The following is a 24,707-nucleotide window of genomic DNA, read 5'->3' as shown; positions in this document are numbered from 1 at the left end:
GGCCCCTTTCCTTGATAGCACTGACACGAGTGCTATTGAGTAGTTGTCTCTTATCTAGTCAGGCTTGAGTGATCACCAAACCAGGACCAACGTCCAAATCTGTATTTTAACCCTCCAGTACACAGGTTGGGTCTCATGCACAAGTATTTTTCATTTACTAACACGTGACAGGAACAATTTACTTGAGATTTTTGCTAATTTCCTTTCATCTGGCTTTATTAGATCTGACAGGCTCAGTGCAGCCATTTTTTCATCTCGCGCCACCACATTAAAATTTCTTTGACTGGTTTTATGTCACATATGTTTTTTTTGCAGAAAATTTTGTATTGTTTCTTCTATTGACACCTGTAAAAATGATTTTCATCACTTAGCAGTTGTATAAATGAACTTAATTAGATGTTTATTATGTTTTTGAATGTGTACCCATCAAGTACAATGTGCTCCTAACAGCAGTTTAATCAGTGTTGTGTAACATCGTTGAAACTGTCCCAAAACAAGCTTGCAAAAAAGTTGAACTGTTGCACAATATGCAGGAATATTGTTTAGTAAAACACCAAAGAACACTGTTTCTTAACCATTTAGTCCCTTGCGAAATATAATTTTTAAATAATACCCACGTCCTGTATAGAACATTATCAAAACTGATTATTTGCCCCACCGTTTTTTATCACTACAATATTTCTTACGGAACACAGAACTTCTAACAATGTTTTGGGAAACCCTTGTCGAAAAGTAGTAAATTAGAACATTCAATGTCACCAATTATTATTTTCATTTTACCATACAAAATCGGCTAAAAATGCTATGAATATAACTTAGAAACAAAACACGTGTTCACAAGAAGAAAAGTAGACCAAGTAAACAATTTTATTATTGCTTTTTTATAGTTCCGTTCGAATTAAATATAAATAATTTCTATAAAAGCTTGAACATATTGAGTATTTTATGTACAGATGCGGGTCTAAATTTGTTTTTGCTATCTATCAAAGTTTTTTATTCAAACCTGCTATGTCCTTCAAAGAGAATGTACCAGACCCTCTTTGAGCAGGCTTTGCTTGAGATTCGTGAGGCTTCCAGCCAATCAAATACAATACTTGAAAAGTCGCCGGAACAGTTCCATCTTCATTACCATACATATCTGTAAATAATGTGAGCACAGATAAAAAAAATTGAGTTTATTCTTTCTCGAATGATGGCTAAATTGTAACTTTTAATATCATCATTTTACCTGCTAAACCATTTGAATGCTAAACAGAATTTAAAAAAACATTCATGCTTAACATAGAAAAATTTCAACATAAGCGGATACAGGCTCTTCGAATGGAAAGGGGTTGTCCAACTCTACCCTCCCGATTATGCTACTAATAAAATGGGCACCTGAACTAACCTTCCCTTCCCCCATTCATAAGTTTCCTGTAGAGTTCCTTTTCTGGGAGACCTCTACAGAACCCCCCTCGTCCTGACTCACTCATAGAGGTGAATGGGGGGGGGGGATTCTGCTAAACCTCAGCAAATCACGTGTTGGCCTGAGTGATTTTTGCTGGACTCCTGTATGTAAGCAGATACATGCTCTTGGAATGGGGGGGGGGGGCAACTATCTTTCCATTGACTGATCAACATCTCTGGAATTTAGAGAATTCATGATGAAGATGACGAGAGGGTAATGCTCAGTAATTTGTACCAATTCGCCTCTGCAATCTCTACCACTCCATTAATTTATGCTACACTTAAACCAGTAATTAATAAAGTTGAAACACAAGCTAAAAATAAAAAATAATAAACCACATGGCCCCCACATACACCCCCCCCCCTTAAATAACCTGAAAAAACTGTAAAATTCCTGCTTTGGCAGTTGTAATCTAATACATTTGTATTATTTGGCAATATTTCAATGATTCCATTTTCACTTTGAAAAAGTTACACAAATTTTATTGGTAGGGTTTAGAGAGAAAAGTAGAAAAGGTACGACGAAACCTAGACAAAAAAGTAAAAGTCCTGAAGTAGGACATTTTACCAAAACGTAGGACAAGAGAGAGCCCTGCAATACTCCGTCTACAGTTTGCTGAATATCATTATATCGAGTCTGTACAAGTTCGTAAAAATGAGCATTGACTGTACAAACAAATTAAAATACCAGAATCCACAACTCACGTTGATATACTGCTGCAGCACTTATCAGACAATCTTTATTGAGACGCAATTTACGATTCCAAGCAGCATTACTTTCACCCATCCCTGATAACAAATATAAAAGAAATTAGTAAAAGACTTAATTTAAAAAAAACTATCAAATCTTATAAACACGCAAGCGATTTCTTTAAATGTTACTGAGATAAAATCACACATAAACTAATTATGGTGTGAGTAGTAATAGTGATTCTGAGGGGTTTTTTGCAGAATTCGCTACAGGAATGAAATTAAAATTTCAATTAACTTTTTCATCACATTTTTCACTAAAACGTTTATAATTACTGTACTAACTCAAATATATCCCCCCACTAAACATCAATCATGTTAACATATTTGCTGGCATGTCGTAGAAATCAAGAGACACCAGCTTTTTGAATGCCAGCATCTGGTTCATGCCAGGAAAAGCGAGTTCCAATAAGGATCACATAATACATTCAGACGACCAATACCAATCTACTTGTATATTAAATACTGAATCAACACACGAATCAGAATAAAATGATAATTTTAATTGTAACAAACGTGTTTTGCCCAGGAATTTGATGACAATTATGCCTTTACTTATTGCTCCAACCAAATTATCACCAGCATTGAGAAATTGAATTTTCTGGATGTTATGCCGAAACTAATATTTGCAAAGAAAAGTGATTTGTCTCTTCCGGGTATCAAACCTGGATCCCCTTGCATACCGGGCAAGTGTGCTAACCAATACACCAGAGAGACAAACATAAAAAAAACCCCATCCCTTAATGCAAAAATGATGACTGGGGTGAAAACTGCTGTAGTTAAGGGAGGCTGCTATGTCTCCACTCAGCGCTTCACGCTACTAATGCGTGTTATGAGGAATGAAATGTGCGTCTCTGGTGCATTAGTCAGTGTATTTGCCCGGTATGCAAGGGGACCCAGGTTCGATTCCCAGAGGAGACAAATCAATTTTCCAAATATTAGTTTTGGCATAACATCCAGAAAATTCAGTTTCTGAGTATATTTCGGGACAAAAAAAAAAAACCATCTCTTAAAACAAAAACGGCAACTAGGGCAAAAATTGCTGTGGTTAACACGGAGGCTACTACTACGTAACCACACATGCACGTCGTTCATATTCCTCTGCGGAGCTTCTAACGAATTGGTACATGTTGGAGTGTCCGTGTTGTGAAGCTTGTCTCTGTGTAATGCTTGTTGTAGTGCTGCCATCTACCACATATTTTTCAAACTATGAGTGAAGTGTAATGTTTGAAGGTTTTACTGTTATAGGCCTGTTGCTCTCTGCTGAGAGACTTTTTAATTGGGAGATTGGCTTGCATTCGCACCTTGAAGTTGGGAACCACAGAAAAGCAACTTCAGCCAACCACCACTGCGGCGATGCGAGTCCACCACTATGACCATTCGACCACCACAGCGGCAGTTAAAGGAGGCTGCTATGTCTCCACTCAGTGCTTTCATAATATTTCTTATCATAATATTAGTTTCACCATAACATCCAGAAAATTCAATTTCTCAGTATATTTCGGGCGAAAAAATACCATCCCTTATCACCAGCATTGATAAAAAATACAGATACTTGATTTTGCAGGTGTGCATGTTCAAAGATTGAAGAAATATGTTGTCGGTTTTGCATTACAAACGAGATCTTGTTTCGCCCTGTAATTTTTTGCTCTGCTTATTTAAATCTTAAACAAATGGTCGCAAAACACTTTACAATCTACTAGATTTTCAATTTGTATCAGCAATATGAGTATCTGAAATTTGCACAATAACCCAAGATTTATGATAGTAAAAGCAAATGTGAAATTCGATCTCCAATGTAGTTCTTTAAACACGAAGGATCCTAAAATGCAGCTAACAAACAAGCTTCAAATCAATTAATTCAGTCTATTCTTAAGAGTTCAGATATTCAAGAATTTTCCAGAATCTGTAACTCAAATTTCCTGGCATACTGGCTAAACACAGTAATTTGAATCTGTTGTAATTTTGGCCGATCAAAAGTGCCCAAAACCATTGAAGTACATTGAAATAGTCTTAAAACTAATGTAATGATAGTTTTTTTGTTTCTTTCATATTAAATTTTAAAATAAGATAATTTTATTTAGTCAGTTGAAACACACACACAAAACATTTAGGGGCAGAGCAAGCTTGTGAGCCCACAAAAACAATAGTTGTTACATGTTTGTCTGTGCAAATAATAGCGGAAAAAAAATTCACATATACAGCAAAACTCCTCTTTACGAACACCCATCAGATGCTGTCACCCTCTCTTTTACGGCCAAATAATAATTTCCCTTTGTATAATAAAAGTATGAATTTCAAACTGAAATAAACGGCTAGTCCTCTTTTACTGGTCACTGCAAAAGAGAGGTTTTACTGTATATAACATTAAGAAATAAGTGCCAACCAAAATGGAGTTGATTGACAAAACAATCGGTCGAGTGGGCGTAGTGACGGACTCGCATCGCAAGGACCTGGGTTCAAACCACCACTGTGGTGGTCGGCTGTAGTTGGTTTTGTCATTCCCAACTTCAAGGCACAAATGCGAGCTGGTCTCCCCATTAAAAAGTCTCGCCGCAGAGAGCAACAGGCCTACAATGGTATATTATTCAATCATTACACTTCATGCATAGTTAGAAATATAGATGGCAGCACTACACATAACAAGCATTACACAGAAACAAACTTCACAGAAGGTTCTCTAGTTCACTACATGTACACACACATTCCAACATGTACCAATTCGTTAGACGTTCCGCAGAGGAATATTACTCATACTTTATTTCTTGCCATTAATTAACTTGAATTATTAGAGCAGTCTCATGAAACTACAGTAAGCTCTTGCTAATCCGGTACATATCAGACCAGGGTGTGCGCCGGATTACTGAAAGTTAATTTAAAAAAGTACATTCAAATTATATAAATTTTCTCCACGGACATGCAGTGGCATGCTTTCCCCTTCTATGCTTAAATAAAACTTGTCTGAAAACGCTGGATTACTGAACGGGCACGGCCATCAGCACATGGCCGGATTATTGAGTATAATTCTAAATATATTCTAATTCTTTTCTCTAAATACTTTAACCCAGGAGAACTCGCTACTTCAGATTTTCTCTCACACCGTGAAATATTTTGCTTTCCACTCAAACTAAGAAAGGTAGAAATTTCCGCTCTTCTCTAGATGGTCGGAGAATAGTGGCCTGGAACAGCCATCTTGATGATAATCAGTGCGTTTCAAGTGATGGCAAGGACCTCACAAGCAAGTTTCTGTGCACTAGCAAACCTAGCGAGTTTCTCCCGGGTTAAAACAAATCTTTATATAAATGCAAAATTTACCTTGAAGATCAAACATCAGCTCAAACATAGTGGGATAATTTATTTTAACTTCATCCACATCCTAAAATATATAAAAGAGTTTTTTACATAAAAGTAACATTTTGTCATTTAGAATGTAAAAATCAACTTTAACATTGAAAGTGAAAAAAAAAATCTGGGTGAGAATCTCTTGCACCATAGAAGTGAAACTTCTAGGTTGTTTAAATCTGGCTTAACATGGCTAGATTCACCTCGCCTCACATCTATCTTTTACTGGTTGCAAGATATTGAAGCGTGGGAACACACACTGCTTCCCACTCCACCTTAATCCAATTTTCTTTTCTTCCAAACTGCGTGCATCGCTCATCCTACTGTATGGCTGTAGTACATTCCCGGATTTAATTTTTCCAGCTAATTCTCTAAACGGGACCTATGATTCCAGAAGCATCGCAGGGAGAGGGGAAAGGCAATAAACTGACTTTGTCCGATACAAACCGCAAAATATTTCAGGCAACGGTTTTTAAGGGAAGGGAAAGGTTGCATCATTTCCTGTTCCTCCGTTTCACTTTTTCTGACGTGAATCTGAAAATTCACTACCCTGGCTAAAGAAGTTTTACTCCAAAAACGCAACAAACAACAATTCCTAAAAAAAAGAATCAACATCAAATACAATGTAATGGTCTCCTGTGGCATTGATAAAAGCTTAATGAAGGACCAAATGTGAATTCTCTAAAGCAGGAGCTGCCCAACCATTTGGGTTTCTGCGAGCTGCATTGAGAAAAGTATACAGTTTTTTGCCTGCAATGGCAGACCTCATTTGGGTCCCACTTAAAATGCAAACGACACAGCTGATGAGAACAATTTGAAGCAAAATCTGCCATTCTAAGCCAAATAAAATAGGCTGTTTCTCATACTATTGTGGCCAACAGTAACACATTAAACACAGCTTCAACTAGAGCCTCCCTTAAAAATAGGTAATTGATCTTGGCAGTTGTGTAATTAAGTACAGTAGAACCTCGATTATCCTAACACGTCGGGACCAAAGGGTGTTTGGAAAAGTGAATAGTTCAGAAAATCGATCTCGAAACAAATTCGATAACGCAAAGGAATAAGAGGTCGTTCAAGTATTACGTCATCATTGATGGGGGTGGGGGTTTCGATTTGCTGACTTTTGATGACAAGGTGGAGGGGGGTTCGGTTTGGATAATGCTTACGTCGTCAACCACCCTTTATGACAATATGAAATATTCTTAATGGCATCTTACTCGGTGCGCCAAAAACGAAAAAAAAACCTTTCGATAGTTTGTGGGCACGTGAAATAACATTCCCCTCTACTGATAAGTGCCATACAGAGCCACTTTAGTGATCTCTAAATGTTTCGCAGATCCAAGTGATCTGGAAATGTGTCCGGGCCACTTAAGTGCTCTGGAACCGTGTCACACATTACTCAAGTGATCCGTAATTATATGAAGCTGATCATTTAAATAATTTGAGAATGTGCGGCGGGTAACTTGAGTGATGTAGAACAGTACTGGGGGCCCACTTAAGTGCTCTAAAACTACGTCACATGTCACTCAAGGGATCTCTAAATGTGTCACGGATCGTTTAAATGTTCTGAATTGTACCACGGAACACTTAACCGATCTGAAATGTGCCGCTTAATTCATTTTTACAAAATTAGGTTTGAGGAGGACAGGCCGCATCAAATAACCCCCAGGGCCATATTTGGTCCGCGAGCCAAGAGCCTTTATGCGATTTATCATTATATGGCTTAGAGGGTGGGTCATAATGAATTTATTAAAGATAAATTTTGAGTTCACAGCCTTCAAATAACATTGAAATTAACAGAAATTGATTATAACATATAAAGGTATTGTCTTCCAAAATTTCAAATTAGAAAAAAATATTTTTTTTGCATTAAAAAAATAAATTTTTGATCGTGGGGAGGGGGGGGGGGCACAAGCCCCCTATACCCCCCGTCGTGTACGTCTCTGATCCCACCAATATGCGTTAGGATTCAGAGGGGCAGAGCTGATGATGAAATTTTGCTGACAGGGGGGGGGGGGGTGAAAAATAGCTAAAGATTTGCTTACATAATACTTGAACGGCCCCTAAATAGAAATTCAGCAAGAAATGATACCTCCCCCTCCTGGCGAAACCATGATATGAACTTTTTGTTATCAAGAGAAGATGCACTCCTCGCTCTCATTAAGGCACACCCATAGGATTAAGATGAATTCGTTCACATCTGATGAAAAAAAAAAATATGGCAGCTAAATCTGCTCCTATTCACGCGTTTGTTTGCTTGTATCATTTATAACTACATAAACTGTACCCAGATCCGCCCGGCCTCACAGGTACAGTATGTACAATTGTTTGAAAGTGGATTATTGTACAATAGAAGAAAACTATAGAGTTGGAAGATAAGAGGATTCCAGTTCCGAGAAAAAAACCAACTATTGAGAATCATTGACTATAGAAAACTGAAAATGAGTTAGATTGAAAAGGTCTTTGGTTGACAAAGTTGTTCGGAAAATCGATGTTTGGATAAACAATATTCTACTGTAGTTGAATTAAGGACAAAACAGGCAAGAGTAGGTAACCTCCCAACTTGTTTTGCCATTTTCTATTAATTTTAAGATAATTCAAGTTTTCAGTTATCCAAGATGGTCTCAGTCTTGTTCCCGTTGAACTATTGCGACTCTATCGTGTGTTAAAAAAATAATATATGTATGAACTTACAATTGTTAGCATAGTGAAACCAGCTCTATTGAGAAGATCGCCTATATCTCGAACCATAGTGAATGGAGAAATGTGAGGTGAAAAACCCTAGAGAAAAAATTTACAAGCAAAACTATGACAATAGGAACTGATATGAAAATAAATAAATCAGGGCTGACAAATTAAAAAAAAAATCTAGGTGCAAGAAAAAAATTTTAGGCACCAATTATTTAATTGAATAATATAAGAAGTTCAAAATACACCAAAACAACTCGGTACAAGGATTCTCAAACCCTTTATACTCAAGGTGTTGTTTCTAAATTTTTAAAACCATGTAGTACAGCTTCCCGATTTTTCACAGCACCCTAAATTACAGTGACATACTCATTGGGGGAACAACAGCTCTATTACCATGAAGTAACAGTTAACAGTTAGGCAAACAGTTTACCCGAAGAAAAAGGTCTAAGACATAGTTTCCCGAACTTTTTGTTTCATCACCCCTTCAGAATTTTTTCTCTCTCATCGCCTCTAACTCAAGTGAACCCATAGGATTCTATGTCATACTCGTAGCTTCTATTGTCCCCAAATTTCATGCTTGAGAAGATATAAATAAAAAGTTGAAATTAATGTTATTTTGCATGAATATCCAACTCAAAAGTAGGTCTGGCTAATTACTTCATATTTAATCTCCTGGGCTTTGTATCTCTAAGCAAACTCAACATTTCAAAAAAATCGACAATTCAATACAATTATTAAAATTACTGATGTGGTGGAAAACCCCACTATACATTTCCACATATCTACAGTAAAATCAGCAATTTTAACACTGATTTCTATGAGGATCATCCTTTGCCTGATCCTCAAAGTGATGCTGATGATGATTCTGACGTCTATTCAAAAAGCCTCATTAATGGGAGGATTGAAAAAATGAAAATGTGGCAAACCATTATAAAAGCATAAACTATTGTACATATACTGGCAGCATTGAAAAAGTTACAAACATTATAAAGGCATATACACGTCTAAAACGCATTGCTAGGGAACCACGGTAACTAAAATAAACATTCCAAAAGTGGTTGTTGAGGCCCAGAAACTTTTGTTGCCCAACAGTTTTTTTTGCCCATTTCAGGCATTTGCCCTGCTCTGATGAACTTTTAAAGTAGCCTATCATTCAAGTCTGGTCCCGTTTGGTATATATGCAAAATTTGGCAACGATTGATCTAAAATTGTAGATTTGTATAGAGAACATACACAGAAAATCAATTTCATATGTATAGATCTGACCTATTCAAATGCTAAAGTCAAAAGCTTTAAAAGTGGGGGAGATATCTTGTCAATGCCATTCAAAGGGTTAAAAGAGTATTTACTACGCTGTCACATATGCTTACCCCTTCTCTTTCCAATTCTGCAAGCTGTAAAGAGGACCGCAATTCAAAAAGTGTGTCGCCTCCAAAAAGAGAAGCTATTAGAACACCGTCTGGTTTGAGGGCATTGTGAATCTGTCATTAAAAACAAAGACATGCATCATTAAAAAGATCGTGACTGAATAATTTTATATTGTATCATAAATTCATTGAATTGAAGAAACAAAAATAAAATTATAACAACCTGTACAAAGACACCGGGTAAGTCATTTATCCAATGAAAACTGGAATAGAAAATATTTTTTATCAAAAATAAAGAGAGAGAAAAAAAAATTATGCCATCTAGATCAAGCCTATTCACCAATCAACTAATGCTGAACCATACTATTGCACAGGAGTGTCGGAAATGTTTCGAACCTGTGGGTGCTCGTCTTGAGCTTTATATAGGAAACTACAATTTCTCAATCAATGCTGGGGGTGCTCAGACCCGAGCCACAAATTACCGTGGGTGCTCGAGCACCCCTGGCTCCGACGCCACTGCTAGTGCACCACAAAAGTTTAGGCACACAGTATATTCCGAAATTGAAAATAACTGATGAATTTTGTTCAGAATTTTATCAACGATCAGAAATCATGTATATTCTGGAATATATGAGGTGAAGGTTTAAAAGTAAATTAAAAACATTAAAAGTAAAACTTCAAAGAAAAAACTTAAAAAAAATTGAATTTTACACGCCTCAAAGGTATAGGCACATAATAAAATTTGTGCAAGTTTCAATTGCCACATAGATTTACGATGCACATAGTGGTGTTTCTCATTGTTGCTACATGAACCTTGAATGTTTTCATGTTTTATGCACCGTGCCAAAACCCACTCAGTCCTCGAACAAGGGAGTATTGTGGATATGGGTGCTGTTTCTCAAATTTCTATTGAATTAAATGGATTTAAACGAGGCACCTGTAGAAACTATCACGTGGTGAGCATTATAAACTAAAATCTGGAGCTGGAAGACCCAGAGTGACCAGTTAACATGATAACAGAAAAATATGAAGACAAATACAAAGTTGGATCTACAACAAAACACTCTGCTACATAAGCAGAGATACACATGAAAGGCTGGAGGAGATGGCATGATGATGATGCCAGTTCATATATATACACATATATGCTTATACCGGCTCCATCATTGATGCCCCCCCCCCCACCATATCTCTGCCCATGCCCTGCTAGTGGAAGTTGTTTAACAGGTGCAATCTGGATGATATCGATTTCTTTTAAAGTTCGCAGATAATAACAAATACATAAATAAAAACCATCAAACTTACTGAAGATTACTTAAAAAAATATCAACAGAATCATTATGGAAAGGTAAATGCTCTTCATCCACAACTAGAGTCTTCGTGGGAATTGCCTGTGATATTTTTGTGATTCCCTGATAGGTGATTAAGAAAAAATAAAATTGAAATATTTTATTGAATTTACAAATAACAATGGCAATTCAAAAACCAATTAAAAATATTATCAATAACATGACTTACCACCATATTCGGCGAACTATCACACTGGTACATCATTTTCACATTTTCCTGACAGGAATGAAACAGAATTAATAACATGTGTGGTTCGTGAAAAGCGAAACAATAAAAAAAGTTTTAAGTCTCTCAATCCTATTTTATGTTTCAAAAGCATTGATTGAACTAAAAAGCAGCTTGAAGTATTGGTAAAATATGCATTCTGTCAGTTCAATTAATAAAAATATTTGTAAAATAAAAGATTGAATCAAATTACCAAATTGAACAATGAATGAATGAATGCCAGGACTTTGCCACCGGACTCATCCCGTTGCAGAGATCTCTTCCAGTCCATCTTCATGGCAGAGTATGGAACAAAAAGTGTGTGTGTTTACCTAACTGCCTGAGTGTGTATATAGTGTTGTGTCTGATTTTCCAGTGCTGCCAACTACATTTAAAATCATGAGTTAAGTGTAATGATTGAATGTTTGTACCATTGTGGGCCTGTTGCTCTCTGTGGCGAGACTTTTTAACAGGGAGATCAGCTCACATTCACTACCGAATTGAACAATACAGTGGATCACATTTAAAAAGCCTCCACTTAAGATGCTCTCTTAAGTCTTAATTTTACTACCCTAATTCTTTTCCGATATATTAGAAAATTTTATATTTTATGACAAGGATCTTCAACGAATGGTCTGCAGGCCACACAACTCCAACCTGATTATCCAGTGCACCATTTTTGGAAAACATCTAAAAAACACTAAAAAAATTAATTTGATGAAGCCCACAGGGCCGGGGGGGGGGTGAGATTCGCCAGTAACGTTTCACATTCTGGTACATTACTGTTGCTTGCGACAAGCATTGGGGGGGGGGGGGGGGGTGTTTACTAGACCTAAACACTTTTTGAGCGCCCCCCCCTCTCGATGTCATATAATTCAGGAATGAAAATTTGCTAAAATTTACATAAATTCTGAAAAACATCTTAATGAGGGGAATGATTTCAGAACTTAAAAAAAAAATTAAAAAATAAATGAATCAATGAAGAAGAAATTACCTTAAAATTAATGGGGGGGGGGGGAATCCAGAATAACCAAAGGAAGTAATTACAGAATCTTTTAAAGTAATTTCAGAACTAATAAAGTAATTAATTAAACACTACTTTTTCAGAATAGATGAAAAATAAATTACTTCAGAATTAATCAAAATTGATAAAAATAATTTTAAAATAAATAAGTCTTCAATTACATTGGACAACAATGAAATTGTGTTTGACATGAAATATGCAATTTTGAACTGTTGCGCATGAATATCACCATGAAAACGTTTCATGGGGCTCTTCTTTTTGAGATATTACCCTAATCAGTTGAAAAGTGCTTTACGAGCGTTATCGTATGATGAAAAAGTTGTAGGGAACAATGTTACCAGGGAAAATGGTCAACCTGGATGCCAGCTGGCTATTTTTGGGCAATTGTAACAGATGCAAGATGCTCCTTATGTCCAGTAAAAGTACAATGCAGAATGAAGTATGTGTCAGATGCCAATAAATGAACTGTTATATTGTATATTAGACTTGTGTTTTTATGTATTTTTGATTTTTGGTATGTTTCTATGTATTTCTGTTATGTTCATTTGTATTTTTATATGCATTCGTCCCATGGTATTTGTGGGGTTATGTTCCGGGGATGACCACAAATAACTTTTGTTTTTTAGGCACCTCGTTTATACAGTATCTACTAGTGTAGAAGTTGAAGGGGGCAGAGGATTCAGTGATTCTATTTGATGTTTTTTAAAGAACAGCGTAATGTCTGTTAGCTATTTCTGATAAATTTCTGATAATTTGTTAACGTATAGTAACGGTTTTTTCTCCACCGATTTTTCTTTACGTGAATAGAGTACCATAGATGGGTCTGTTTCACGGAATTAATCCATTGCTCATTTGAAGTTATGAAACCCTTTACTATGGGGCTCATGATTAACTTGCTATCTAATTCTCAGTTTTGATCATCTTCATGGAGTATCGCTTAGGTTTCAGAAACAGTTTATCGATTAATCCCTCCTATGCCGATTTCTTAATTGCTGTCACTTATACAGTAATTTTCTAATTTCTTCTATGACAGTATCAGTGAACCTTCATTAAAAATCCAAAGAGAGAAAAAGTGTTTTTATCGTCCAAGTTTTTGTATTGTTCATAAAAAATACTGGAAGATGTGACTTATTCTTTCCCTTAATGCTCACAGATTTAAAGACATTATTATGACGGTTATACAGTATATGCTTGTTATAACGACCCTGTGTTATAGCAACCATTCCATTACAACGACCGGTAGGATAAGTCCCAAGTGCTTCCATGTAACAACTATCATATACATTTTACTTTCTATATAACGACCATTCCAATATAATGTCTGTTGTCAATGGTACAAAGGGGGTCGTTATATCTAGCGTCGACAGTAGTATGCAAGTTACATATCGCATAACTTGCAAACCTTTTTTTTTTATCGAACCCACAGAAAAACAGAACTTTCTACATGAGAGACATGTGAATCCAGGGCTATATGGTAGCAGGTGCAGCTACAGCAACAACGAAAGTAAAGTTCTTTTTCCTTGAAATATCTTACTGTACATTTTATGATATCGTAATAACGGGACATCACAGCAACAAAGATATCCTTTGTCATTATTTCTGATTTTCTTTGCAAGTTTTTCACTTTTTGAAACATTTAAACAACAGCCTTGTAGAAACACTTTCAGAAGCATCAAAAAAATATTTAGGGGGATTTTTTTCCAACGTTTATTTGGAACACGTACCATTTATATCTTGTTCTGATACAAGAATTATCACCGCAATAGTGCTTTCCAGAAAACTGGTAAAAAGACAGTAAATACAAAAACAGCAAATATGAAATCCACTAATACCAAGGGTGAACTAGTGGATGTTGAAGTATAGTAGAACTATTATTGGATGTAGAACTATTAGTGGATGTAGAACTATTAGTGGATGTAGAACTATTAGTGGATGTAGAACTATTAGTGGATGTAGAACTATTAATGTTGTTCTAGTATATTGCCTCGTATATTGTTGTGTCTTGTATATATATATTGGTGATGTTTCTATACATTTATAGTTTTTTTCTGTACATTTATTTTGTTTCCTATACAGGGGAAAACTAAATTGATGGTCAGAACACTGTGAATAAAAAATATCCAAAACAAACAACTTTCACCATACAATGTGGGATTGGAAAGCAAGCGGCGAGCTGTGAGAGGGAGCCTACGTGGGGTGAAAATGGAGAACACAGTAAAGACAAGCAATCAAGGACAAAGAATCTTTATTATTGAAAACTTTACAAGGAATGCTCAAATGAGCAACCACCAGCTACAACACAGGCATCACACTGGTGATGGAGTGAATTTTGTACATGTTGCGAGATTCCTGGCATTTCAAGAATGTCTGCATCTGCGACACTAATTCGGCAACAAGGTCCTCTAGTGACTGAATGGGCATCTCGTAAACTAAGATTTTTAGCTTTTCCTCAGAGAATCCAGTTAAGACAAATCGGGAGATTCGGGAGGCCAAGCGACAGGCCCACTGCAGTCAATAATATATCTGTTCAGAAAGGTAATGTCTAGGTAGTTTGAACAATCCTGAGGAAATGTGCTGTTGCTGTGTCAAGTCTTTTGGGGAGAAACGAGCCCATCTCCACGAGTTGCCTATGCAAGCGGTGAAATGTTCTCTTATCAGTTGCTGCACTGTTTCGAAATCGCTCCTCATAAAGTTTTATCACTTCTAAGGCATTGCCGTTTGCAGCCCCGTAAATAGCGTGCACATATATATATTGGTCTTCTCCACATTGAAATATTACTGCACTCTGTTGATGAATAGCAGCTGAATAATGGGTTCTGCAGAAAACAACATTTCATCCACTCCAGAGAAAGAACTCTCTCACGGCTCGCTACATACTTTCCAATCCGAAATAATATGGTGAAAGTGGTTTGTTTCAGCGAGTTCTACCACCCTTTACAGTTCTGACCATCAGTTTAGTTATACCATGAAAACTTATGTTCTGTTTCAATGTATTGTATTATTTTAAGGGTATTGAATATGCAATTTTAGAGAAAACCGTTGCCAATCCAGCTTTTTCATGGTCAAATTCGTGTCCAGCATACAAAAGTTCATAAGAAATGACGTTTTATTTGAAACGTAGAAAATTTTGTTAAACTTTGTTTTTCAGTGTTATCTGGGGCCCATTTGACCCATTTGTTAGATGAGTGTGTGCCACTGTATATTAATTGTATTAAGCCCTTGCAAATGCGAGTTCAATTGTAGAATTCTAAATACTATAGTATGAGTTAGTTGCATGTTGGTTTCGTGAAAAGATTGACCCCACAATGTCTGAAAGGTTGAAGACCCCTGTTCTATGGCCTGTATTGGGTGGATTCACCATATAGCAAATAAATACTCACATTTGTTAGATGCTTTGTTATATGCCCTCTGCCACATCCTAACTCAACACCAACATCAAACGTCCTAGAAACAAAAATTTTTTTTTAATATATTTACAGTGGTGATAGGCATCAATTTTTTTTTATTATGAATTCATTCTACTCCATTTTGGGTATTGATCTATATTGCAAAAAGTCAGGCATAACAAAACATTGAAAATTAGTATCACTTTTAATTTTATATACTTACATCACATTTTTATTAAAACTAGATTTTTTGTTGTTAAAAGTTTAAGAAGTTACTCACAGCATAAGAGTCTGGTACACAGGGCGATTCCAAAGTTCCCCTAGCCATATTTTACTTTCAAACTCTGATCCTGGAGGCATACTTCCAATTAGAAAAAGTACCCAAATAACGTGCAGAACCAAGATACGTCATTCATCTAGCAAGGAGTTGTAGGGTCAAGTAGGGTAAATATGTTACACTCAAAAAGGAGGGCAGTTATATAATACACCTTAAAAAAGTACTTTGTTGTTGACCAAACCAAACCTAAAAAATATATTTGAATTGCTTGTTTCTTACTCTTTTCACGCCCTATTATCTCTTAAAAAATTTGAAGAATTCAAGCCATTAAAAAAAATTATGACACCAACATTTTTGGAGTCAAAAACTTTTACTGTAACTTGCTGCAGAATGAAGATATTTATTATTGATGTATATAAAAATTTAGGGGAAGAAATTTCCTTTCAGGCTATATTTACGTTTATATTAATATCATATACTCTTTGTGGTGTTTATTTAGCTGCAAAGTAGAAGGGCAAATATGATACACTTCAGAGGACAAATATGATACACTTCAGAGGGCAAATATGATACACTTCAGAGGGCAAATATGATACACTTCAGAGGGCAAATATGATACACTTTTTTTAACAACTGTTTATATAACAGGCCATGTTTGTTGATCAGATGATTCTATGTACACACTGTTTTTATTTGTGCTTTGATTTATTTTATTCAAGTTAGGATTTTTAAGTGTTTTAAGAACTTTCAGGCTTACGTTTCTTGTTTTTTTGCTTCAGATTAGGCCTAATTGAAAATTTATCCTAGCTTAATTAGGTGAACTTGGTGTTACTAAAAGGTGTTGTGTACACAGCACTTTTCAATAACTTTCAAGCAATTTGTACTATAAAATGGTGAACGAATACGTCAAAAAGCTACCACATAAACAAAAATTTACTCATGTAGTTGTGCCACTTCTGCAATTCTAAATAATAATTATATATAACCAGATTTAATTAAGGCTTTTGTCAAATCAGTATATCTAAATAAATTGTCCAAGACATAAACATGAATCTAACACACTCAATTTATGAAGATACAAAAATACAAAATTTATCATACAAAAAATTTGCCAATTTGACAGTGCTTTACATTTTATGCTCTAACTCCAGCATTTAATGTCCAATTTGCATTATTTTTAGGGCACGCGATACATTAAAACAGTGTTTCTCAATGGCTAGGCCGCCGCCTGGTGCTGAGCCCGGATATCATTCATACGGGGCTACGACTGATTAGCCATTTCATTTTCCTCATTAATTTTCCGCTGGCCATGTGTTTGACTGGAATCAAAAAAATGAACGAAATTGGGCCATGGGCTTGAAAAGGTTGCGAAACACTGCATTACAATATGTGTTGTGTGTCAAAAATTCCCTCCAGTTTTCCTATACAATATAGGGGCTGAATAACAGAGGTTTAACACATTTGCCATTGCCTTGTATCATAATTGCCCTTTTGGGAGGGCAAATATGATACGCATGATTCTGTTGTTTTTTTGTTTTTCTTGAAGTGCACAAGCTAAACATAATACTTACAATTCTTACTTCCCTCCTAAAGCTGAATCTGACACTATTTTTTTCTATTTTGTATCATTACTGGTTGAGGAGGAGCATGTAAATGTTTGATTTTGTGTATCATATTTGCCCTACCTCACCCTATAGTTATTAAAATATAAAAACTAACTTTTTATACAGACACTCTGTCTTCAAAAACTCAACCAGAAAGTTATTGCCCAGTTTCTCCTGAGGCCAACAAAAAAATTTCCACGTTTCTAGGTGCAATATTCACTGAGGTATTTGAATTACAAAATTGGAAAAAGGTTGGGAAAAACAGCCAAAAAAAAAAAAAAAACTAACTGAAACACTTTTATCCTCATTTATGCTGTTTTCCCCCAACTTTTCTCTGTTTATCAAATTCATATATCTCTGCGAATATTGCACTTAGAAAAGTGGAATTTTCTTTGTTGGCCTCAGGAGAGACCGGGCAACAACTTTCTGATTGGGTTTTTGAAGGCAGAATGCATGTATAAAAGTTTTTTTATTTTTATTTTGATAACTAATCAACCCCTTGCAACATGAATGACATATCCGAGTTCTTCACACCATTTAGAAACTTTGTTTAACTAGAAGTATACCTCTAAGATCAACAACAGTTCGCCAGTAAAATGCAGAAAAGGGAATATAAAATCAGCCAGTATATAGGCCTACAGTTTGACCCTGATCTAATGAATTCCTCGATTTAAAGAATATTTTTAGAAGTCCCTGTATATGTATATTTGTATTAACTCAACCCAGATTTCACAACTTTCCTCAATTCAACTAATAAAAATGCCGATTTTATCTGATTTGTTGAATCACGGTTCAACAGTATTTCATGCACATGATGGGCTAATTGTACCTGGCAAAGTGAATTTTGCATCCGATTCTAAATGGTTGCCTAAAATAATCTGTGCTCGAGCTAAGATTCGAATTCGAGCCAGAGAAAATATAGAAAGTATTTATGTATATATGAAAGTATTTCAAGAGGTTTGGCATAAAATTTTCTGTTATGACCTAATACTTTTCTAAATAACTACATTCACAGAAAATAAGTAATTATGTTATAAGTAATTAAGTTATTATGGCAAGAATATCTATTTCTTTTCCCTTTGCTTATATCATATCTTTACTTAAAAAAAAGTTCTATTACCTCGTTACATCATAGACTCTATCAGCAAGTCTGTTGCCAATCTGAGAACAGAAAAGAAAATATATGCTCGGTATAAAACAAAACTGTCTTTTCCAATGACTTTGTATATATATATATTAAAGCTAATAAAATATGATTTTAATTTATTAACATGAAATGTAATGAACATTTGGGAAAGCATAAGAATTTCATTTCTGTTGATCGCCCAGGCAGGCATCGTCAATGTATGACCTACAGGTGAGGGCTGCAACTAGAGGAGAACAGAAGGGTCTGATGACCCGAATGGGCATCAAGTTTACTCTTTAGTAATTGAAAATGACGAGGATGGGTGCCAAAGTAAATTTTTGTTGCAGATTGCGACACAGCCCACTTGTGGCCTACCGAGCTCTTTGAGAGTGTTACGAATAATTTTTCACAATTCCGTGAAATGATCAGAGGATGAAATTATTTTCATAGGACGTCACAGATTTATTTACAGACAGCTATTTACAATTATTTACAAGTAGCAGTTTTTCGAAAATACGCTTGGAGATCTCGCATTGAGCAAACAAAGTCCAACAACTCCTCCTTTCTTGTGATCGCCTCACTACTTATAGATATGGTCGAATTTTTGAGAAAAACGAATGTTCCAGAAAACTTCATTTCACAGTTTCCAAGTTGGCAGCGCCACAGGAAGGACAGAAAATTAATGTTCTAGAAGAATCTGGATGTTTTGCTCTGCATCTTTGCATTTTTCGTTTGGCAACAGGACATAGCCATGTTTGAGGGGATCTTAACATCTTAACAAATTGCGGAAAGACCTAATTTTCGTAACAAGAGATAACATATGTTTATTAGATGAATCGAAACTTGGTGGCCCACAGACTACTTTGAAATTTCAAAATTGGCCTACGCTGTGTCAAAGGTTGAAGATGCCTGTTGAAAAAGAAGTTATCGAAGTTTAATCTTAAAATTTTCATGTTAGGAAAAAAGAAGAAACACAGGCGAATACAGTTTATAAACTTTACACACACACACACACACACATATATATATATATATATATATATATATATATATATAATCTGGTGAAGGCTTTAAAGTTAGGGCCCTAGGCTACTTCATCAGACTAACTCTGACCATATTACTATAGTGCAATTTACTGCTATTAATGAGATGGGTTGGAAATGAAGGCGCTGTCTATCGCTGGTTGCCTCAAGCTAATTATGGAAAATATCTTATCTATATTCTCCCTCAGGTTTGAACCTGGGACTGCAACAACAATCTTCACATAGATGATAGATGAGCATCTTACCACCACGCCACCATCTATGGAGATAAAAACCATAGATGATGGCTTACCACCATCTAGAAGGTGCCATCTACTGGCGGTCACCAATAGATGGCACCTTCATTTAGGTAATGAACTTCATTCTGATGTTCTTTCAACTGGATTCGAACTAGTGGACCTTGATGGACCTTCATAGTGGAAGATGAGCATCTTACCACTGCGAAACTCGGGTGATGCCATCCCCAGGCTGCTGGGATTTTGGGATCTTTTGTGCTTCTAGTCAGACTTTTCACAGACCCTTCTGTAGTAAATTTGTAGGGTGAAAAAGCAAAAAATGATGACTTGTCCTGAGCTCCTGGGCTACAGCCCTGTCAGCCCCGCTTTTGTGGGGGCCATGCTTCCTTCACATACACACATCCCATTGCTAAAACTACAAATAGTGGCTACAGTGCGACAAATAAAAAAAACATGGAGTGGCACAATATCACCCCTTTGTGTGGACTTATTTATTTATAGTATCACGCGTTTACAACTAAATAATGTACAGAAATAAAACTCAGCAGATAATACTTCAGGCAGTAGGTGAATAAAAATACATTATTCACCAGTGCATGAAATTAATGCATGATACCACTGGAACCAACACTTTACATGGCTTGTATCAGAGAAGTGTGATAATGCTTGTTAATTTGTATGAACATACTGATACCTCCTGAAATTGGGAAAACGAATATCTTTAATAACAAGCCACTAGCAGGTACTACCCATTTGCTGAATCCTAAGATATGACACATTTTCACCCAAAATGCCATAATCTCTTTACGACAGTGTCTCAATTTTTGTTTAGACATTCAACTTTGGGCTTTAGAAAGATATTTATTAAATTTTGTCTGAAATTTTTCATGGTACATCTACGATCCTTTCACGGAACACCTGTTGAAAAGTCCTGCAGTATACGTGTATAGGTTAGAAATTAATGCAGGCAAGAACTGTTTGGTTCTTCAAATTTTACTCATAGACTATAAGTCAATGAGTAAAATTATACATTATAAGATATAAGAAAAAACTACCTCTTCCTTTATGTAGTCATATAAATCGCCCTTTGGTAAATTAGCACACCAGTCTCTTTGGATTCGCTTCATCTTTCTATTGAAAATATTCACTGCAGCTTCGCTGGTAGTTGCTCCGGAATGAATGAGTTGACGATTACCCATTCCTTTGATGATATTACTGGATAACCCCAGTGTTGTCATTCGAGGATCACAAGAGACACTTCTCTTCCATAGCCATGATATTTTCGAATAGGTGCAATAGGAAAGAAACTTCCTCATGTCAAATCACTTCAGCTGATATAATATGAAAAATAAATGAGTTAATTTTTAATTATCACACATATTTTGTCGCAATATAATTTTATGGCCACATGGAATAGTTCTGTGTTTCCTAAAGTAGACCATGCAGTTTTGTAATGGAAGCCACGGGTATAACATAGGATCTACTATGGGTTAGCTTCAGTTGGGAGCAGGGCCGCAACTAGATACATTGTCACCCGGAGCAAGCACATATTATGGCTTTCCCCTTGTAATGTAGAAGAAACAGTTAAATGGTGAATTTGACCCCCTTGTCCAGCACCCGTCGCATCAGACCTGCCTATTCACCCATAATTGCAGCCCTGATTGGGAGATTTTTTTTTTCAGAAGGGAGCAATGGGAAAAAGAGTTTGAGAAACTCTGGACTAGTCAGATTACAAGCTTACATACATAGAAGCCCATTTAAAAGAAACATCAATTTCTTTTTTCGGATTCAAACCCTAAAATCATGCTATATCTAGCTCTAACCCTAGGTTCAGTGGTGTGGGATTCAGCCAATTCACACCAATTGAATTTTGCTCAGTTTGGTGAATCGACCATTAAAATGACACCTGTCTTTTTAAGGCAGGCAACAGGGAGCCGTTCGATATGTCTGTCTGAAGGTATAATCAGTTTAATAACATTGTTAAATTGTATATGGATCCTAACTGCCAAGGTTGTTGACCAACTCTAACACAGTGGTTTTCAGCCTGGGGCCATATGGCCTCCTTGTGTTTCTGGGATATTTTGAGGGGTGGGGCCATGGGTGAAAACTAGGGGCCATGAAAGGTAATTAGTGGGCCACAGAGCTGTGTTCAAATGAGGTATGGTGGGGAAAAAAATGTGACTGATTTCAGAATCCAGCAGAGTATCTTATATGCAGACAATCTCAATGCATGGACCCATCCAGGCATGACCCAAGGGCCTCCTGCCCATAAAACCATAGAAGGTCTACACGATGAGATCTGGTATACTATGATCTTCACAATTAGGCATTCTGTAAACTGTTACTTCCTGCGAAGTATGGGGTCCCAAAACACCACTTTGCCCTGGGACTTCTGATGTTGAGACGGCCCTGTATATACCCCGCCCCCAAGAAAGAGGCTCACTGAACTCTGGCCCAGGGTGATGGAGCGGGTGATTTTTTGTGTTGGTTCGTTTGGATCAACTCTGTATCTTAAGAAACAGACCTATTTCTCCATTAATATTCTTGGAAAAGATGACACCCACTATGGGATCCGCTTCTGACCCAGGGGGTTAGATCAACCTTATTTATAAAATTTTTATTAATATAAAATTTTGAGTTTTGACTAAATTTCATTCAATAAGTAAAAAGGATGTCAGTCCTGGATGAGGGTAGGGAGCCCCAGATAAGAAAGGGGGGGGGGGTCACAAGAAGATAATATGGTCCAAAGGGGACCATGGGCTACTACAACTATTATACCACACATGTACCTCGTCCATATTCCTTTGCGGAATTTTTTACAAATTGGTGCATGTTGGGATGTGCATGTTCATGTTGTGAAGCTAACGTGAAGCTTGTTTCTGTGTAATGCTTGTTATAGTACTGCCATCTACCACTTATTTTTCGAACTATGAGTGAAGTGTGATGTTCAAAAATTTCATCATTGTAGGTCTGTTGCTCTCTGCGGTGAAACTTTTTAATGGGGAGATAGGCTTGCATTTGCACCTCGAAGATGGGAACCACAGAAAATCAACTTCAGCCGACCATCACTGCAGTGACAGTGGGGTTCAAACTTGGGACCTCGTGATGAGAGTCCGTCACTATGACCACTCGACCACCACAGTGGCTAGGGGCCATGAGTTAAAAAAGGTTAAGAAACACTGCTCTATCACACAGTTTTAGTGTTGAGTGTATCTTCTTTTGCCAATGGCCCTACTTAGAACCAAGGCTGGACAAATTGCCAAAGAAAATCTAGACAACAGAAAAAATTTTTAGGGGGCAAAAAATTTTTATCTCGAGAAAAGGGTACAAAATAATGATTAATAATTTCTTTTGACTTTTTCAGGGCATAGTGATCTTCTTTCATATGTTGTTAGAAATGCTGCTATATAAATTCCAAACATTTTGTGCTGCTCTCAGCCTAAAAAATTTAGTAACTACAGAAAGTAAATTTTAGGCACCAATACTGATTCTTTAGTTGCCATGGGAACCCGGGATTTGTTCATCTCTTCTTCAAACCATATTTTCTTCTTGTAATGCCATTTCATATTCACTCCTAAGTGCTTTCATTCATTTCTATTTTGCCCTTTTTTTTAATTAGAAGATTATTACACAAGCAACCTAGTATATTATATTAATATGTTACAGTAAATGTGATAAATTGGTGATTATCCACAATCCCCAATTATTGTGCATATTCACCAATTTTCTCAGTAAGGTTGAAAAATTTTCCTGCATTCATCACCTTTACCAGTGATTATGCATAACTCCTGAATGAAGATTTTAAGTATGATAATTATGGAAGAAATAATGCAGAAGTGTCACTCAAATTCAACCACTTATCAGTTTCTCTCGCATGTGATGGATGCATTACAAAAATTTTACCATAAAAATTTAATTCAAAAACAAAAGCCCTTTTTTGTAAGGACAAAAACATATAAATTATCATCATTTCATTGATAATTTTTATCGCCTCGCTGTCATTTTCTGCATGCGAGGGCTAATCAGACCGGGACCTACAATTTATTGCTGATTCCAAATGGCAGTGTTTGACATTTTGCCTTTTTTATACACGGTAAGAGATTGGTCCGGGACTACCTGCAGTAGCAATCAGTTTCTGTGTTTATGTTTTTCTGCCATTTCTCTTGTATCCCCTCCCGTATCAAGAAAGTTTCTGACAAGAACAAACCGGGTATTAAACTCGTGACAACTCTGATATTCCTTGTCTTTTAGGCGAGTATCTTACTGGAATGGGCTATCGGGCTGAATCATTATCAGTCATTTAATGCTAGCTTTCTTCTCACATTTATTAACATTTTTAAACATTACAGATCAAATCCATCATCACAGTTTGAACTTTAGGCAAAATGTCCGGTAAATTATATCACATTTACCGTAACAAATACTAAATTGGAATAGTTTGACATTTAATTAATCTACTTTCAATCATTATCTGTAATTAATCTGTTTTTAAAAACATCGGAAGAAAAAGTGAAATACGACTCGTGTTGCGAATTAAATTTTACCGTTTCCTAAAAGTGTGCTTTGACTTGTTTAATGGCCTTTGTTGATAAAGTAAAAACTTGAGAAATTTTAAATGTAAATATAAACGGCTTTGACTGAACATGAATGAAATCATAAAAGAAAATATGCACGAAAAAAATAGAGAGAAATCTGAAAATTAGTATGAAACAAACGAATTATTCTACATTAAAATTATTAATTGAGAAAGTTTTCACTATTTTTTTTTGAATTTTGGCTTTATTTTTGGTTTCTTTATATTTTGAATTTTGGTTATTTTTTTTAGGATGGTTTTGGCTGGAAATTTTTTAAGGATCTGGCA

General features: G+C 36.1%; 1 protein-coding gene across 1 annotated transcript; it reads right to left on the bottom strand.

The window, feature by feature from the left end:
- Positions 1-850: 850 nt before the first annotated feature.
- On the bottom strand, positions 851-24,475 carry LOC149065237 (arginine-hydroxylase NDUFAF5, mitochondrial). Its single transcript, XM_089254147.1, has 12 exons — positions 24,391-24,475; positions 20,902-21,177; positions 18,562-18,602; positions 15,555-15,618; positions 11,115-11,162; positions 10,902-11,008; positions 9,820-9,859; positions 9,600-9,710; positions 8,233-8,319; positions 5,512-5,572; positions 2,152-2,235; positions 851-1,138 (listed from the first exon to the last, which is right to left on the bottom strand). The coding sequence occupies exons 2-12, from the start codon at positions 21,160-21,162 to the stop codon at positions 984-986; spliced, it is 1,059 nt and encodes a 352-aa protein (XP_089110273.1). The 5' UTR covers positions 21,163-21,177; positions 24,391-24,475; the 3' UTR covers positions 851-983.
- Between the last annotated feature and the right edge of the window lie 232 nt (positions 24,476-24,707).

This window comes from Pholcus phalangioides, unplaced genomic scaffold (assembly GCF_987345545.1).
Source record: "Pholcus phalangioides strain wild (caught in Gottingen) unplaced genomic scaffold, Ppha-v1.0 ptg000040l_1, whole genome shotgun sequence".
In the NCBI taxonomy this organism is placed as follows: Eukaryota; Metazoa; Arthropoda; class Arachnida; order Araneae; family Pholcidae; genus Pholcus; species Pholcus phalangioides.
This window is presented reverse-complemented; position numbering and strand designations above follow the sequence as displayed.

What these genes read in the sequence shown, in the direction of transcription:
- LOC149065237 (XM_089254147.1), bottom strand. Translation starts at nt 21,162, where the DNA reads ATGAGGAAGTTTCTTTCCTATTGCACCTATTCGAAAATATCATGGCTA. An exon ending in TAACAAAGCATCTAACAAAT is followed by an intron (nt 11,163 to 15,554) that starts GTGAGTATTTAT and finishes CATTCCTGTCAG; the next exon opens with GAAAATGTGAAAATGATGTA. An exon ending in CAGAATTGGAAAGAGAAGGG is followed by an intron (nt 8,320 to 9,599) that starts GTAAGCATATGT and finishes TTTTTTCTCTAG; the next exon opens with GGTTTTTCACCTCACATTTC.